The 18507-nt window shown below is 41.2% G+C and overlaps 3 protein-coding genes across 10 annotated transcripts in view; 2 read left to right on the forward strand and 1 right to left on the reverse strand.

The window, feature by feature from the left end:
- prkcab (protein kinase C, alpha, b) overlaps window positions 1–10905 on the reverse strand; it is a 121117-nt gene extending 110212 nt beyond the window's left edge. For both annotated transcript variants that reach the window (XM_084926049.1, XM_084926048.1), the window contains exons 1-2: window positions 10575–10905; window positions 10350–10381 (exon numbers count right to left, since the gene is read on the reverse strand). In XM_084926049.1, coding sequence (XP_084782175.1) covers window positions 10350–10381; window positions 10575–10741 — 199 coding nt within the window. In that variant the 5' untranslated portion in view covers window positions 10742–10905. The remainder of the gene's footprint in view (window positions 1–10349; window positions 10382–10574) is intronic.
- On the forward strand, window positions 8418–10945 carry LOC146388628 (uncharacterized). 2 transcript variants are annotated; one of them, XM_084926051.1, is made up of 5 exons: window positions 8418–8584; window positions 8671–8726; window positions 8801–8896; window positions 9780–9936; window positions 10085–10126. In XM_084926051.1, the coding sequence occupies exons 1-5, from the start codon at window positions 8562–8564 to the stop codon at window positions 10095–10097; spliced, it is 345 nt and encodes a 114-aa protein (XP_084782177.1). In that variant the 5' UTR covers window positions 8418–8561; the 3' UTR covers window positions 10098–10126. The 2 variants fall into 2 exon arrangements, with proteins under 2 accessions (XP_084782177.1, XP_084782176.1); XM_084926050.1 differs by lacking the exon at window positions 10085–10126 and adding an exon at window positions 10852–10945 and having other exon boundaries at window positions 8420–8584.
- Window positions 10946–11789: 844 nt separating this feature from the next.
- Window positions 11790–18507, forward strand: part of cep112 (centrosomal protein 112) — a 120790-nt gene continuing 114072 nt past the window's right edge. For 2 of the 6 annotated variants that reach the window (XM_084926037.1, XM_084926041.1), the window contains exons 1-4: window positions 11848–12008; window positions 12258–12363; window positions 13230–13420; window positions 13651–13814. In XM_084926037.1, coding sequence (XP_084782163.1) covers window positions 12264–12363; window positions 13230–13420; window positions 13651–13814 — 455 coding nt within the window. In that variant the 5' untranslated portion in view covers window positions 11848–12008; window positions 12258–12263. Of the gene's footprint in view, window positions 12009–12257; window positions 12364–13229; window positions 13421–13650; window positions 13815–18507 lie in introns of all 6 variants that reach the window. The other 4 variants (XM_084926040.1, XM_084926042.1, XM_084926038.1 and 1 more) reach the window with 3 other exon arrangements.

Consider the following 18507-nt stretch of genomic DNA (forward strand, 5'->3'; position numbering starts at 1 on the left):
AATCTCTGGAATGTTTTCAGCACCTTGTTGAATCTGTGCCACGAAGAATTAAGGTAAATGGGGTCCAACAGATATTAGCAAGGTATACCTAGTGAGTACCTAATGGCTGATGAACATGCTTTAATTTCATTTTGCGTTCAAAGTTTGAATTAATAGAATTTTCATCAAATTCAATCAATGTCTATTTGACTGTGGCTGCTTCAAATCAAAAAACATCATAACTGCCTTGTAGGAGGAGAATCACAGTCAAGTTGAAACTTAAAACACTTTCCCGTCATCATCTATTCCTTCTCACTCCCAATCCTCTCTCCTCCTCATCCTCTTCTCTCTATGTCGCAGAGTTTTAATGAGAGCTCTTTGTCTAGAACGCACACTTTGGCAATCCTCTTAACAGTGAAACAGAAGAAAGTCTCACAACCCTCTGTATTTAGGGGTGCTAACTGGCGCACAGATTAAAAAAGCCTTCTGGGCATGGCTGTTAAGGCCCTACAATTCAATTTGACAAGCTACCAATTCCCCCCAGAACAGTAACAACCAATATATTTGACAGTGTGAGACTTTAATGACCTTTGAAACCCATAAATAGCACTGCAAAATCTGCTGAAATTGAAAACACTACCTGCTCTAAGATAATATGATTCATACTATTTGACTATGTGACATTTTTCTGTAAGGCAAATTTGCTATAAAATTTGCTATAAATACCACAGATGTCTTTTTATGAAAAGCTCTGCCATGTCATTGCTTTAATCATTTGAATATACAGTACAAGACTGAGGGGTGGGGGGTTAATCATCGAGCGCAGATGCAATCAGATAACATAAAACGCACATCGACACTGCCCAGAGGAGCCGTTACCATGATAACAAAATGGAAATGGCCCACTTTGTTGCTACAGTGGTTGAGCGAGAAGGTGGGAGAAAGGAAAGGGAGACAGACAGACAGCGGGAAAATGAAGGAGGGCGGTGGCAACAGAGAGACCCGGTATTCAATAGTGGGGGGGAGACTGGGCATTTTTGACTGTGAAGCAGAGACAGAATTACACATAATTATCCAGGCCAGCTAAGTTTCCACTCTTGGTGTAATTAATGCCATTGAGCTGAAAGAGGGTTTTAAAATTGCTGATATATTAAAAGAATGTTTCCGTGATTTCTCCACATTCAACTATTCTAATTAGCCCCAAGCAGATACTCTCTTTTCTTCAAGCTTGATAACTGTGTAGCGATGGCTTAAATCAAGTTTGAAGTGAAACTGAAAGGCCTGCTGTGGGATTTTGATGTCAATCAAGGAACTACTTGAGAAATTTCGGTTGCCAAATAGTTTCGTCAGACATTTGAAGTGAAACTTGGATGCTCTCCCTGATTTAGCGTTTCACTTTGTTATTCATCTGGGAGCAAAAAGAAAAGAAAAAGTGTTGGCTGTAAAAAAAAAATTCTTTTCAAATAGCTCAAGGTATAATATACAACAGAATGACTTCTTTCTTTTTTTATTTTGCATTTCTCTTTTTTCCAACTTAACTTTTTAGAATTCATGAGAGGGCAAAACTCATAATGGAGACTCCTCACTATCTTGTAATTCTAAATACTTAAATAAGGACCCAAACTTTCAGTTTTATTTCATGCAAATGTGACAGAGTAAATACAACACCCACAGGGATGTTTCCAAAAAGAAAATATATATATGAGAGTGAAGCAACAAAGCTTGGATGTTTTTTGTAGAGCAACCAAAAACATGATTTAATGAATTAACATATTTAGGCCATCTTCACACACCAAGCAGAGTGGGGCAGGAGGCCCCTTCAGATCTCAACAGCTTAAGAGGAGCAGCGCTGCGTCTCAGCCTGCTGTTGTGTAAGATGTTTATTGTTTGGGGGCTCCCCATCAGGAGCCGCGCAGCTCTCTCCGTCATGTTCCAACTCCCCCACGCTTCTGCTCCTTGATTGGTTAATGAGGTCCACAGCTCCGTTCAGAGCTGAGGAACTGATTGGCTCTACACCTACACCATCACGGCGGTCTCTTTGGAGGAGTATCGGCCCTCGTATTGCTAACTGACACATACGTGTCGCCCACAGGGGTAGCAAATGTACCAACTGAGCGGTGGAGGAACCCACATCCAGTGCGCTCATCTGACAAAGTGAAAACGATATCATCCCTTGATGAGAAGTAAAACAGTCACCGGGTCGGGACTGAGAGTGGGCAAACTGGATGCAGTCGGTATGCAAATGTATTCCAATCACAACAAAAGCCACACTGGTTGCTATTATGGAGACACCACCATGAAAGTAAAGCGCTACAGACAACATGGAGATTAGACAAAGCAACATGCACGCCTTTCTAAGGAAAGCAGTGGATATAAATGAGAGGAATGTTGCTTTTGGAGATCAATGCATAAAATCAATTCTTTATGCACAGATGGAAAGCTGCTTTCAGCTGCTCCCTTATTCACAAGGGGTCACCTCAGAAGCTAGCTCTGCATTGCATCCTGATGCAACCCCAAAGTGATTTCTGTTTTAAACTGGAGATCTTTCCTTGTCAGGTGAATGTGTAAATCGCTACACTGTGAAACCAGCTTTATGCACAGACAATGACTTCAAAGTTATCTAGCTGTGGGTCAGGCATAAGTCTCTTTTTAAGGCAAACTCACACATTTTTCTCTTGTATGAAGCTCGAATTTTGTCTTTTGCTATCTTTGCTTTCTAGTTAAATGCAGGTTTACCAAACATAAGGTGATATAGTTCCCCTCATAGCCAAACAGTTTACAGGAAGAGTGCCAACAACACTTGGTTCAAATTTTTAGCATCTTTCTATCATTTAGGAAAAAAAGACAAGCACAAAATGAACAGGATGTGTGGAAAGATTTCAAAGAACACGTGACTCGTGTCTTTTGTTTACTCTAACTTTAACATTAAATACAAAGTTATATGTTTTTTTTACTCATCATTATTGTTGACTATTTTTGGTCATCTTTCAAACAAAGAAGGCATGTAGGTGGATGGTTGCAGAGCCTGATTGGTTTACCAGCATGCCAATGCAATCAGCTGATATTAGCCATTTGATATTAGCTGTTGGTACTGGCATTCATAAAGGCTAATGAATGAATGAAAAGTGAAAAAAAAAATAAAGAAGCTATTGGAGAAATCCCACCCCAACTATGACACGAGTGTTGATCTTGCATTGATTGTCCACCAGGGGGCGCTCTGGTGGACAATCAATGCAAGATCATTGATCAGATTTTTTACAATACATAACATTACTTAATAGGTACTTGATAAATATGCGTCAAATGAAGCTTATTATATTACTTATGTTAAAATATGTCATTCAAATGAATCTAAAATTTACATAAAACTCATGTAAACATGTTGCCTAAGGGATCCGTACTAAGCACCTCTTAGGCATTGCTAAAGTAGTAGTACTGGTATCTGGGAGGTATCTGACTGATATTTGTCACATTTCCAACAGTATGATTGTGCTAAATGTTAATTTGCCATTTCTTGATCTAACAACAAAGACAAAGTAGCTGTGCACACTTTCCTGCAACTCCGTGGATGCAAATCGTCAAAACAATTTAAAATGAAAGGATATATAATTTCCGCTCACAACACCTGCTGCAATATCAGCTAGAACAGGTAATATGTTGTTAATTAATAACAACTTCTGCACTTGAGACAGCGCTACTTGGATGCAACTTGGCCGCAGGCTACAGTCAGTCACCGCGCAGACATATTGTGCACCCCTGTTTTCGCTCTGCTCCCTTTCATCTGCTCTGAGTAGTCACACTGTTTGCTCTATCGTTGCCAAAGCTCAACAGCAAGAAGCCAAAATGTGTAAAGGGCCTCTTTGACTTAACCATCTCTTCACCCTCACACTTCCACCCATACAATGACACATCTTCCTGTGTTTATTTAGTCTTGCACATATGCCTTCACCTTTGCCTCCTTTTTAGCTTCCTTCCACCCTTTCTACACTGTTACCGCTTCTTTCTCTTTTTTTTCTTCTTCCAACTGCCTGTCCAGACATGGTGCTTTCCTTCCAAACATGGCTCCTCAACTCTCCAGATGGCACAGTCATTTCCACGACTTCAAAGGATGAGGAGTAGGTGGGGGGGAGGCAAGAAGGGATAGCAGAGCCTGCGCCACGGTGGCAAGTGATCCAACAAGCTGATGCACACTCGCTCACACAGAGGACCGCTTTCAATGAGACGATCTCATGTTGGAAAGTTCAGGGAACAGAAGAAACTGTTTAACACCGAGACATCGGGGCTGTGTCCAAGTCACATTTTGATGCTGATGTCTTCATGTTTAATACATTTTTTTCAATCCAAGCAGACGCACAAACATTCGTCACGTCATTTCCAACGCCCGTCCGCTTGTATGCTATGCACTAATGCAGCAAAACAGCCTCTTATGTATTTCTGCATTATCTATCAACAAGTGCACTCACATTACTGAATATGTTAAATGGACCAGATCATACTTTAAACAAGACAGCTGGTTTTCACTCTGCAGCTTTATCTGATTAATTCCCTTGATGCATAAATGCAATTTTTACCATCTGGGGTAAAGAACGTGTGTGACCTGTGACTAAAGCATAATTTCAGCTGTTTGTTTGCCGTAGGCGCAAACAGTGTTTTCTATATATAAGTAGCAGCAGAGAACATTGTATAAGGGCAAATAAGGAAGAACAGTACAAAGAAACTAATAATAGACACGCTTTATATATATTATATATACTTTAACTCAAAATCTGAGAACACGCATACTGTCCAAAAAAAAGCCTTTGTGTTTGTAATTCAGATTGCATTTGGTTTTATCTTTAGCATTACTTGTGGATACAATATTTACCGGAGTATACTCAGATGCATACACTCACTGGCCACGTTATTAGACACCTAGTGACTGTTCAACTGCTTGTTTAAGCAAATATTTAATCAGCCCGTCACATGCCAGTAACTCAGTGTAAGTCGAGAGGACCTGCTGAAGTTCAAATTGATCATCTGAATGGGAAAGCAAGGTGATTTAAGTGAACAGAATTTGAGTGAAAGGTGACTGAGGTGAAATTGGCATGGCCCGAGTATTTCAGAAACTGCTGATGTGCAGGGATTTCCCCATACAACCATCTCTAGCGTTTTACAGAGAATGGTGGAAAAAGAAAGAATATGAATATGAGTGAGCGGAAGTTCTCTGGGTGAAAATTCATTGTTCGTGTCAGAGGTCAGAGAAGAGAATGGCTAGACTGCTTCAAGCTGATAGGAAGGCAACGGTAACTCAAATAATCACTCGTTACAACCAAAGAATGCAGAAGAGCAACTCTCAACGCACAACACATCACACCTTGAAGCAGATTTGGGCTACAGCAACAGAAGACCACACTGAGCGTCACTCCTGTCAGCTGTGGACAGGAAACTAAGGCTACAAGTCACATGGGCACAAAATTGGACAATATGGAAGGTTAGAAAAACGCTGCCTGGTTTGATGAGTCTTAATTTCTGCTGTAATATTCAGATGGTAGGGTCAGATTTGGTGCAACATGTAAGCATGGATTCATCCTTACTTCTCTCATCGATTCAGATTGGTGGTGGTTTAATAGGGTGGGGGGTATTTTCTTGGCATGCTCTGAGCCCCTTAGTGCCAATTGAGTATCGTTTAAACACCACATCCTAATGAGTTTTGGTGCAGATCATATCCTTCCCTTTATGACCACAGTGTGCCCATTTTCTGATGGTTGCTTCCAGCAAGCAACATGTCACACAGCAACTCATCAAGTTATCTCAAACTGATTAACTGAACATGACAGTGAGTTCACTGTACACTAATGGCTTCCACAGCCACCAGATCTCAATTCAGTAGAGCACCAACAGCGTGTGATGCTGTCTTATCAATATGGACCAAAATCTCTGAGGAATGTTTCAGGCACCTTAAATCTAAGCCACATGAAAACTACGAAGCTGTCAAGGTAAAACCAACTCACTAATAGCAAGGTGCAACTAATGAAGTGGCCAGTTCATGTATATTACATTCTGCCAAAATCTGTTTTTTTTTTCCCCAACACAATAAATTTATGGGTCACAAAAAAAAATAGAATGGGGATACGTAAACACAAATGAGCACAACAGGAGAGGGAGAGAAGGTACGGGGTAGTGACGTCTAGGTTGAGTGTATAATGGTGCTGGTGTGCCGAATTTAACTCAGCACGCCCATCTGACAGGATGTATCAGTGCTGATGTTTCTCCATCACAGCATTTTCCACGTACACTAACCAATGCCCTGTACAGCGCATCGTAAAGAGCGCTTTGTAAATAACAAGGTGTTTTAGGTGAGTCACATCCTGAGTGTTCCTATGGTGGCCTTAAATAAAGTAGGTTACAGTGAACGTGCGTGTTCAGGAAAACACAAGTAGATACGAGGTTGTTCAGCAAAAAAGGTATCACTTATAATCTTTTTATGAGTGATTCATTCTGCATTAATGAAATGAAAAAAAAAAAAATGCATTGCGCGATAACCTCAAACAACATTACCTTTGTTATGCTTAGCAATAAACAGTCACCACACTGGGAGCTGCAGGGGTTTAGTCCCACACCTACACAGATCACTTCAGTAATAAAAACATTTATTTTGCCATAACCATACTTTGACAGGATTTGCCACTGTGTGGTAAGGATGGGTAATCACAGGAGAATTATTAAGAAAAAAAAATGTTATCTGGAAGCTCTAGGCAGCCGTTAATCTGCCTGCGCCTACGAAACCATAAACTATCAGCCACGCTGGGAAAAGGATAAAGATGAAGGATTCCAGGAGTTCTGCTACATCACCTTTCTATTAACTCTTAGAGGCTGAGTGCTATGTCAGTAACACATGTCACCTTTAGCCAGCATAGATACGAGCATCACAATGACTGCCAGTGTTGTAGGAGCACTACTATGTGACTTTACATGCCTGCCTCAGAGAAACAGCTCCACAGAGATTCCCTTCTGCATGAGTCTGCACTACCAAAGGGAGAAAAAAAGAACTCGTGCCTCGATTTAAAACTTAAAGGAATCAATATTTGAACAAAAATGTATCTCAACTGTCCATTTTAGTGTTCCACGTAATAACCATCATATTTTTAGTTCTCAAAAAGCAAAGCTTGTCTCACTTGGACACTTTCAAAAACACAAAGTCTTTCTGCATCCGAGAACGTGTTTCTGTCAGCCTCCTCCAAGATGCATTCACTCCTCACTGACAATTAGCACTGCAAGCAGACAGCTCAGCCCGTGCACACCATGTATATATATGAATGTTCATGCACATAACATTCCCATCTACTATAGCCTCTTAAAATGGAATGGGACGTCTGAGTTAGTGATTGAAAATGTAAAGGTCAGGCGTGGCTGTGCAGATGTAGGACAAGGAGCACGCAGATCTTCTTGCATGATTCTGCAAAATGACTCAGTAAGTTTGGTGCAAAAATATCAACACATGCATGAGATGAAAACTATATTAAAGTTGGTACACTTAACCATTTATCGCAGCTCATTTTATTATGACGCCGGTTTAACTGAATAGACATGAAATGTTCTATCATTGATCACTGCAGAGGTTTTTTTCACCACTCTTCTTATGTTATTTACATCCAGGAGTACTGGAAGTGATTCTGTGGTGCAGTGATTACGATCCATGGTTTGAGGCAGGGCAGAGACACAAAACCCAGCCTCAGGGGTCACAAGCTAGTGTGCTCCCAGTGCCGGGCCCAAGTCTGGATAAATGGGAGGGTTTTTGCCAGGAAGGACATCTGGTGTAAAATCTACACCAAAATAACATCTGCTACAGTAAATCCCTTGGGAAATAAGGTACTTAAACACCGAGGTACTGATTGAGCCATTACAACATTTTAGTACTATAGTTGGATGACTGCACTAAGCAGAGATTGCCACTCTGCTTAGTGCACAGCAGCCTGGGCACTTCTTACATCAGAGTGTGCTGATGTCTCCACTGGTTGACTCCTGGTATTATTTTCTTTATTGTTAAGCAACCCAAGTGGTGACTTAACTTTTATTTGACCCTGTAATAACTATTAAACTTTGCTCCTACTGTAATATCTTTGTCTCCCTCCTTCATTGCCCTGTTGCCACAGTGTCGGATATCTAAGAGAGAAATCTAAAACTGGCAAAGACGGCGGGCCACGGGGGTGTTGATTTCAGGGAATATATTGCAACCTGACTCAAGAGACAAAGTTCTCGGTCAGTGAAAAAGAAAAAAGAAAGAAAGACGTTCAGTGTTTTCCAAATAATCAGAATAGTTCTGTCTACACTGGAAACATGTTTACAAGGGTGACTTTGACACCCACACAGAGGGTGGTGCTGTTCAGCTGCCACACCTGTTAACAACCTGACCACTAATTGCCACGTGAGCAGCAGCTGAAAGTGGTCTTTGTTAATGAAGAACTGGAGTGCTGGTATAGAAAAGTAGCACAGAGGGATGTATTGTACAGGACAGAGGTTGCACTCAGGTCCTAGATCTAATCTGCTTGCCTTTAAGCCATACTGTCTGAGGAGTACAGGTTACTGCTTCTCAGCTAACAGCCATGGCTCTTGGACTCATTTTCTGGTATGTTTTGTTGATGTTAGCACAATTTATTCCAGTTACCTCTAAATGAGACTTTAATCTGATGGCATCGTCTGGCTATCTTACAGGGTTTCCTGTATTTCTTTACTATTTGATAGTAATGGTGGTTCACCAACTATAAAAGGTAGTTGCTTTTCTCAATTCTGACATTAAACCTAAACTCTGCAGTTTCTATATAAACTTTCTCTCACTTTACAGGCTATGGGCATAGATATGGATATATGTATCCAAATAAAGCAGAGCCACGTGACCTAGTGGATGATGGAGATGATGACATTTTGACCTCTGATCAGGGTAAGCAGCAGGCTGCAGACAACCAGCAAGCTGGATTTGTGTACAAAAGCTATAACAAACGTTCGACTAAATAGCAGCAGACTCAACAAAAACAAGCAAACCCACAAATCGCGCCAAAGATAGAGGGACTTGTTAATGGTGAGACAAGACAATGGGGGCTAGTAAACCTTAATGAGCCACTCCTATTCCCTTTAAAGTCCAGCTCTGAGGTAGCTAACCCAGCAAAGCCCAAACTAGCTGCTGTAATGCCTCGCTCCGCATCATTTGTTTATACAAGCACTATGCCCCTCTCGACAAGCACTGGTCAAACTGCATACTATGAGCCTGCTTCATCCTCAACCTTTCAGGCTGTGGCACCTCGCAGCTATGAGTCCTGGCAGCCTGAACCAGTGAGCAATGGTAATGGGGTGGCTGATTCAGGTTTTGATTACCCAGGCCAGGACGCCGGCACAATCTCCAGTGGATATAGCTATCGTTCAAGAAAGAAACACAGTCTTGTGTTTGAGGAAGTATTTCGGTATCCCTCTGAAAACTCCCAGCCTCCTCAAAGTACTGGTCCTGGCACTAATGCTGTCGAAGGATACGACCGAGCCGATTACATGAGCAGGGGGTCTGCAACTGGGCAAACCTTCACATCAGTGAAGCCATCCTCTCTGAGTAACGTACGAGCCCAGCCTTTCTCTCAGTCTTGGAGGGGGGTTCCTGCTTTTTCGAAGTTCTTTGGAGGCAGGAAGCTTAAATTTAATAAGATGTTCCCCCGGCCACAAAATGCAGTGTTCAGCCCCCCGTGGGTCCAGGTTCCCTCAAGGGTCAAGGTTTACCAGAGTGTCATGGCTCCGTCAAGAGGTTATCAACCGATCTTTCATAACCCACATCCTTCAAGGTATATTGTCCGGTCCAGAAGCAGCTACCAGAGAGGAAGGTATGTCCAAAGCAAAACCAGATACACTCCGGATTATCCTCCCAATGGCATGGAAGGTGTCGAAAGGCCTGCACAGAGCTAACCCGCTGAACTGTTTTGCATGGAAGTACACTCAAAGGTATGCTTATTTCAAACAAAACTTGGAAAATGCTGACCATTGAAATGGTTGTCCAGGATATTAAATCTAAATGTTTAATGTTTGAAATACTCTAAACAGTTCAAAGTTACTGATCTGCAAATACTAACTTCTGCTTTCTTGCTTGCAGATGTGCTCTTTGACAAAAATAAACCTTTTTATGTTTAAAGTGTTTACTTTCCAGGCTGTTTTTATATATTTTTTTCTCTTCATACTACTATACCTCAAACGATCACTATTGCGCAACTGCTAATGCTGAAGTGGATGTATTGCGCTTAACTTGTCTCTTCAGTCAAACAGGCAAATTGTGACTGTCAGTTAAGGGGTGTGTGCCTATATACTGAGTCTATGGCTCCACCAAAAAATGCATCAGTGCAGACATGCAGGTGGTTTACCTTGGCATTGAAATCCTTGTTTCCCAAAGCCCCTGCAACAAAAAGACGAGGAAAGCTAAGCAAATTGGATTCGCTTTATTCCATATTGATTAAAGCTAGTTAATGACATGCATTAAATTCGATGAAAGCTTTACCACAAAATGCCACAGGTACATTTAAACTTGAACACTGCAAATCGCAGTGACCGAGGATATTACGCTGTGTGTGTGCATGAGTGACACTTACCAAATGAAGTCTGTACAGTGACTGCAGAACGTCGGCTGCTTGAAAAATCTCGCAGTAAACTTGTGATTTTTCACTTCATGCACGTTTTTCTGCCGCAAAGCACCTTTGCGGGCGAATCTGTTCCCAACCCCAGCTGAATCATTATAATGTAAAAGATGGTCAGCCATAATTGGGGAAGGGGGAGGAGGAAAAAACCCAAATTAAAAACAAAAACTACACAATCAAGTTTGTGTTGTCCCGACCGATTTCTTTTGAGTGATTATCCCTGTCTCTTCAGCTCTGGACAAGTGCTGGAGCTTTGCCTGCTGTAGACGGACCGCACGCCTTCCCTCTGCCTGGACCACAGCTGAGCGCTTCTTTTTCATTCGGAGTGACGTCGGAGAAGCCCGCCTTCACGTACCGTGGGAATATTTCACTCCAAGTTCAGCGCACGATTAATCAGAGGCGATTCTTGCATGATCTATGCAAAGAAATTAAAGAAGCAAAAGCTGTATTTTATTATGTGTTGGAAGACATTTTTATTTTCTAGCAAAGTACAAACATATGCCCACTAATGGTACATCAGAATGGGTCAACTATATTTAATTATCCCTAAAAGAATGCGCAAAGTGCACTCTCTATGGATTCGATATTCTGTAAGCACACAACTATTTCCTTATTTGCTGTACTTGTTAGAAACGACTCTATACCATCAGCTGGGATTCTGAAAAGTTTCACCAGTGCTAAATTAAAAAACAAAAGAAAAGAAAAAAAGCTAGGAAATGGCTTTACTATTCTGCTCCTTTTTACACTGGAGCAAGAAAAACATACGAGGATCACTTGAAGGAAACGTCCATCACTTACTGAATGCAAATAAAACTGCGGGCGTTTAGCGCCATCGTGTGGACTTGAACTAGATCTGATACATCCGTGGCTACAGTGCAGAAAAATTTGACTGCATTTGATACCACCCGGCCTGTTTATTTAAAACCATATACATATTCATTCATGCCACAGGCAAAAATCTCCATTAAGAATAGATTTTATAGACTTATCTTAAAACAAGCTGGAAAATAAAAGTGTGAGCAAACCAGAGACCACGAACTGCATATAAATGATTAAATAAACGTATTAAGCTGTAAAATGCCAGAGACAAATATGTACACATACTTATGTACGTTTACGGATGCAAAGGAGACGTGTTTCTATGGCAACATGGAGACGCTGCATGTCTGCGGAAAACGGATGTTGCGTAGCTGGAGGACGCTAAAGTTTTGAACCGTTTTGAGCGGCGGGGTCAGTGCTCAGGGAACGCCGCTTTTTGGTTAAGTTTTTACATGTTCACTAACAGTGTGCCCTGTTTTAGCACGTTCTCGTTCTGCTCGTGAAAGCCAAGCGAAACCGTAAGAGAGGAAAGGACGAGCGTTACGTTTGCTCGCTTTAGCTCGGCTAACGGTATTTGCAACATGTTTGCTAATGCACTGCTCGAGACCCAGTCAAGTAGCTAATAATTAGAGTTTGGGTTTTTTAAATATGCTGGTTATTTTAGTTAATGTTAGCATGCTAGTTGTCATGCTGCCATGTGTCGTAAGGTTTCCGCTTTGGATCACTGTTTAACTAATGTTAATATATGTAGTGTTTGTCAACAAAGCAGCACAGCGTACTCGTTGTTAGTGTCTTTTTTCACTTGCATACTCCATATAGATCACCATGAGCAAATATGAGCTGTCATCGGAGAGACTGGACACTGAGTTTGACCATTTTCTGCTGGACATGAAGCCATATGTCCTCAAACACCCAAGCAAGACAGGTGAGCCGTTATTTCCTATGCATTACGCTTCAAACCCGGGTTTAAATGGTAAATGGATTTGTACTTGAATAGCCATTCTTTTGAACTTAATTCTGCTCAAAGTGCTTACAACTACAAGTCTCAGTCACCCAATAACACACACAGTCATACAGGGCGTTTATCTATGTCTAAATGCTTTAAAGCATCCATACGTGTGTGTGTGTGTGTGTGTGTGTGTGTGTGTGTGTGAGAATGCTTTAAAGCATTTAGACATAGGTAAAAGCTAGGGTTGAGTTTTTCTCCCAAGGAGTCTTCGACCTGTGGAATGACAGAGTTAGGGATCATACCATCAGCTCGCCAGACAATCTGCTTATAATATCTGAGCCACAGTCACCCCAAGTACAAACAGCCCTAGACACACAACCCGTAACCCGCTTTTGTTGTTGTGAATTTGCACCGAATGACAGCTGTGAATGGCTATAGCCTCCACACTACCCTGTATCTGATATGTTAGTCATGTCATTCAGTTTTCAATTCCATTTTATTTGTGCATCACTAATTAATATCAGCAGTCACCTCAAGGTGCTTACATTGTAATATAAAGGACTTACAATATAAAAAAGAAACCCCAACAATCAGCCGTCCCCTGTGAGCAAGCACTTGGTAGTGGGAAGGAAAACCTCCCTTTTAAAAGAACGATGCCTCCAGCTGCAACTAGTTGGGGGTTGAAGAGAAAGACGAGAGACAGGACAAAAGGCAAGCAATGAGAGAGAGCCAAAGTTGAATAATTACTAATGATTAAATACAATAGTGATGTATAAACGCTATTGCAAAAAAAAAAGTTATTACATCATAGTTCCTGATCCTTTCTCTCCTTGTCTTCTCAGAGCGTCAGCGCTGTGCCCAATGGATAAAGAAGCTGTGCGACCCAGCCACATGTGGTTCAGGTCTGATTGGTCGCAAGAACCGCAACATGTATGCCCGTTTGCTCCTTCAGATGCTCAAAAGAGGGGTCCTGGATGGGCCTTTCACCAGCAAACCAGAGCCAGGAAGCCTTAAAACACTTCCTACATACATGGTAAGAGTTACTGCTTGAACAAGTCGTATATTTTCCTGTATTGACAACTGGTTTTAACCACTTCAGAAAGTTTGAAAACTGTCACACTATTCATTTCAATGAGTGAGTGTGTCCAAACCTTTGACTGGTACTTTATGTGCACTATTGCAGCGGATTGTTTAAACAGAGAGTTTATAACTAGCCAACCGAACCTTCATCTCCTGAACCTTGTACTTAATTTTAATTTCTAGTCCATCTACTTTGATGAGCCACTGAGCAGCCTGAGTGTGGAGCATGGTGTTAGAAGCCTGCCCGACTGGGTGACGGGGGAGCTGAGTGGCTGTTCTGATGACAGTTTAACAATGGATCTGCTTAAGGACAAACCCAGTTCTACACCTGTTAAAGATCATCACAGGTATTGTCAATGAAGATGACCTACAAGGTCTAATTGTGTTGGAGTATATGTATAACAGGGGTAGGCAACCTTTTTGATGACGAGTGCTATCTAAAATTTCCTCAGAAGTCAATGTGCCATATAATTGCATTAGCAATAATTTTAATAACGCTCTATATTAACAGTTACTGCGCTGAGCGGAGAGCTCCTGAAGCATTTGAAGTGTCGGAATGTGGAAATTTCAACATCGCTTGAAAAAAAACTGACAGCTAGCAACGTCCCTCTCACCAGTAGGCTAAGTGATTTTTAGCCAATTACAAGTTGAATCTGGTAGTTGGGGTTGTTAGCTAAGATACCGTCATTAAGAAGCGGCACAACTAATGTATCTATGCAAGCTAATTTGCGATGTGCACCGCTGGCCCGGCCATTTTTTTTTTTTAATGCACCCTCTCAGATTAATTCACTGCGTGTCGTGCCCACGGCTGGACTGGGACAAAAAAATCGGCCCGGGCATTTTGACTAGAGACCGGCCCACCAGGTATTATAGGAAAATCCATAAAGCCTTTGAATGAAAACAAATGCTGTTGTGACAGTGATGTACACCGTCTTAGTGGTATATGTATGATTTCTATACGTTGTACATCAGATAAAAAACTTTGGTTCTAAGATTCAGATAATTATTTAATAAAAGCGAGACATTTTAAATGAGAATAAGAAAGAAAAGTATTTCTTTGTGCCCCGCTTTCCCTGTTAATGCCCTACCTGGCCCCCTAGCAAAACTTTGCTAGACCCGCCCCTGCACAGTTACCAGAGTAAAAAAGGATCCTGGTGTTATTTGTCTCTCAGAAACAGTTCATAACTTCTCTTCAACTCATTCATGTCACCTAAAAGGTAAACCTGTTTCTCCATCACCTGTTCAGCTCTGATGATTCAGTAAGGACATCTCCTGGTTTCATCTTCATGTTTCCCTCTCACCACATATCCAAACTGATATCATGACCAGCAGCTTAACAGCTGTGGCTCCAGCAAACATCAGCTGATACTAGAAATTAATATTAAATAAATTCTAACAACAGCTGATCAAGCTTAAACGCGCTGCTGTTGTTTAGCGCGACATCCGCTGGTTTCCTCTTTCTGGCGCAAAGTGGGCGATAAACAAACACGAGAGAAAAGCTGATCATTGATCAGTTTCATGATTGAATGAGAGAAGAAGAGGCAGCTGACACCGTAAAGACGCAGAATAAATCCAGCTTTGTGTCTTTTTCATTGTAGCTGAAGTACGGGACAAACTGCGTTCCTTTTCAGCTCAATACGAAACGCGTGATATTTTCTCTGAATACGGGACGATTCCGTTTTTTATGGCACGGTTGGCAACTCTACTAACAAACCTTATGAATAAAATAAAGTTCACTATCAGTAAAATCATAGCACCCACCCAGCTGTATAGAAACTCCGTCATGCTAGCTAGTAGCAGTGCGAGTTATTGTAACTGATTGTAAAAACTCAGCACAACGAAAATAAACTCCACCTAAACTTGGTTTATATCTGACCCTGATAGACTGCAGGTCATAACTTCTTACCTGAAGTTCAGTTCACCTGACACTCGGACTGGCGGCCACCTCGGGTCTCTCCTCCTCCTGCCTCACCTTTCCCTCATCCACCTGGCCTCTTGTGGCAGCTCCACCATAGCTACCACCAAACAACTGAGTTATTTTTACAAATCTGCCAGCATCTGGCCAATCCACCATCTTTCATTGTTTATACCGTTACAAAAAAAAAGAAAATCATCGGTGGCCAGTCCAGCTATGGTCGTGCCATCAGTTAACCCTGCCCAGGGTTGCCGACCCCTGATGTATAATGTATAATTGGAGTATATGTATATTTTAAGGATTCCTTAAAACATTTTTTTAAAGTTATTTTTTTATGCATTTTCTCATGGTTTACTTTCTTTCAGTCGGGACACCTACACTTTTTTTGTTTGTTTTTTTGTTTTAAGCTGATATTTCCATCTGTTAATTTATTTTTGGTGGCATGGCTGTGTGGCTTTCTGGGCCCAGGAAGGCATCTGTCTCCCTGCATGGAAATCTTGTGGTGAGGAGAACCGCAGCAAGACTGACAACACAGAACAGAACAGGCATCAATGGGAACAGATACAACACTGCCTGAGAATGAAAGGTGGAGCAGGGATGGTAGAAGGTTGCAAAATGGCTTGCACAGCAATTGTGGGTGTTGCCTGGCTTAAGTACCTTAACACTTTCCCCTTGAACGCCTGCTAGGGGTAACCCTTGTTTCTCTTTTCTGAACTGAGCGGTTTCTGTCATACTTGCATACATGCTTCCAAAATAAAAGGCCTGTGTGTGCATCAGGAGTTAGTGATTATGATCTCTGCCTTTATTATCATACATGGGCATCCCATTATAGTTCTTATTGGGGATTGGGTTTTTTTTTGTTTTTAAGACTGATGTTGATCAGTTTTACATGGTCTATTTCTTAAGTGGGTTCTTGGTTCTAGTCTAGTCTTGGCTTCAGTTGTGGTAAATTGTGACCTCCCCTACATCAGCTAGGCTTATTTATTCCTTTTTTTGTTCAGTGTATAATTTGCAGTACGACACAATGAAGAGCTGTCAGTCTGCTTTGTAGGTTTGTCTAAATACAATACAGATTTTTAAAACTCCTCAGTTTTGATCTGCTTCCTGTCTGGAGTGATACATGATCAGGCTAGTATGAATGGAAATTAATTCAGTGATCTGACTGACCAGCATATAGAAAGTGCATACAAACAGATAGGGCTAGCGTTTGAAGTTGAACTTATTTTCTTGTGATTATCTGATGTATTTCACAGGTTTATCAGTGAATAATTTGCAGCTTCACTGCAGTGTCTCCTAACACTTGGATAACAGCGTCTAAGTATTTAATACTTTTCTCTATAGCAGTAAGCTGCTATGTATATTGAGACAATATAAATATTGTCTCACTGAAAGAAAGTTGCTGTGAGACAGATCTTAAGTGTTTTTGACAGTGCTTTTGATGCATTAAAGAACTGTTTGCATTAAGCTGGCAAGCTGCTTCCTCATTTGATAAATGAGCAGAATCTGATTCAGTGGGAAACAAACAAAAAGACAAACTCATTTGCATATAAAATATAACGTATCTTCCCCAAGTTATCTTTTATCTCTTGAAAAGTTCACAGTTGCTTATTAAAAAGGCAACGAGACATCCTGGCAATCATGTCCTTTGTTTTCTATGAAATGAGAGTTCAAACAACAATTGGTATGTATAGTAGGATGATGGCATGTTACTGCATGATTGGTAAGCTCTCCCTCCTGTTTCTCCTTTTGAATTTAATCCTCTATAAGAAGAAAGTGGGAAAACAAAAACCCAAACATTTTTTTGTCAGATATACAAGGTGCTAATGTATAAGGTATTTATTGAAGCATTCTGTTTTAAAGTTCTTCTACCAGACTTAAAATACTGAACTTTGCTGTGAAACTGGATACACGCAGCTTTTGTGAATGATTGCCCATCGTATTTGCTCAGCAGCGCTGTCTGAAAAAGCCAAAGACATTGCCAAGTTGTTGCATCAGTCCGCGTGAGCTGTCCATTCTGACTTTTCAAAGAGAAATACTTCAAAACAGCATGAGAGGATGAACCTCTCGTATTCTCTATCCATCTTTCTGTTCCTCCCCTCTTTACACTTTACCAATTGTTGAACTTGAGGTGTAACCCCCACAGAGCAGATAAAGAGAAGAATAAAGCTTGGTAGCTCATTAGTGTGTTCTCCGTTTTCTTTAATTGTTTGGCTTTCATTTCTTTTTGAACATCAGCCAAATGCCTAAAAAAATATTGACTTTTAAAATTGGCCTGTGTTTTAAAGACGCTTGTGCTGCTCAGGTATACATCTATGTGTATAACACGCCTCGATAAAACATTAAGCATCCTAGCATGCTTTTAGATATTTTATCTGACTCAAGGCAGTTCAGAGGCTCAACAAAGTAACGTTAGTAATGGCTCATTGATTTTTCACTGCAATTAACAAGGAAAGGCAAATCACCGCCCAGTGGCTTCATAAACTCATTAGCATAATAAAAAGAGAGCACTGTAAGTGCATTAAAGAGAGCTTAATATACACCAGGGCACTGTGTAAGAAGAAGCACAGGCCCGCCGCTGCCATATTTAATTCAGATTTTTTCTGTCGGCTGTGGAGTCATTATGATTAGGCAGCGTGGTAGTTAGCTCTGTCACCTCACAGCGAGACGGGTGTGAACGTTTTGAACAAAGAGGCCTGATGGGGCCTTGCTGTGTGGCACAAGCATGTTCTCCTTTTGTCTTTGTGGGTTTCTTCCCACAGTTCCAAAAGATCTTGATTTGGTTAACTACCAACTCTCTGCATCAGCCCTGGTGTCTTTTCCAAACTGTCTCTGCTCCTGGGCTTTATTTTATATGACTTGCTCATATTGTTTAAATGAGTCTTATCCATGTATGGCCATAGGCCTGCATCTGTTTGCTTAGTAGGTGCTCGAACTTGAATTACAGATGATGTAAAAGAAAACGTGTGGCTACCTTCAGTTAGATACAGCCTTAGACGGTGTGGATAGAGGGGATTTTTGTGGCAAACAGACTGCTGAGTACCATGGTGTCTGATTAGGATAAGACCATGAAAGACCTTCAGATCACAGACTAATGTCCTGATGGAGAAAATTAGCCAGACCAAGAG

Source organism: Perissodus microlepis, chromosome 4 (genome assembly GCF_051167445.1).
Source record: "Perissodus microlepis isolate ML-2025 ecotype Zambia chromosome 4, ASM5116744v1, whole genome shotgun sequence".
Classification (NCBI taxonomy): Eukaryota; Metazoa; Chordata; class Actinopteri; order Cichliformes; family Cichlidae; genus Perissodus; species Perissodus microlepis.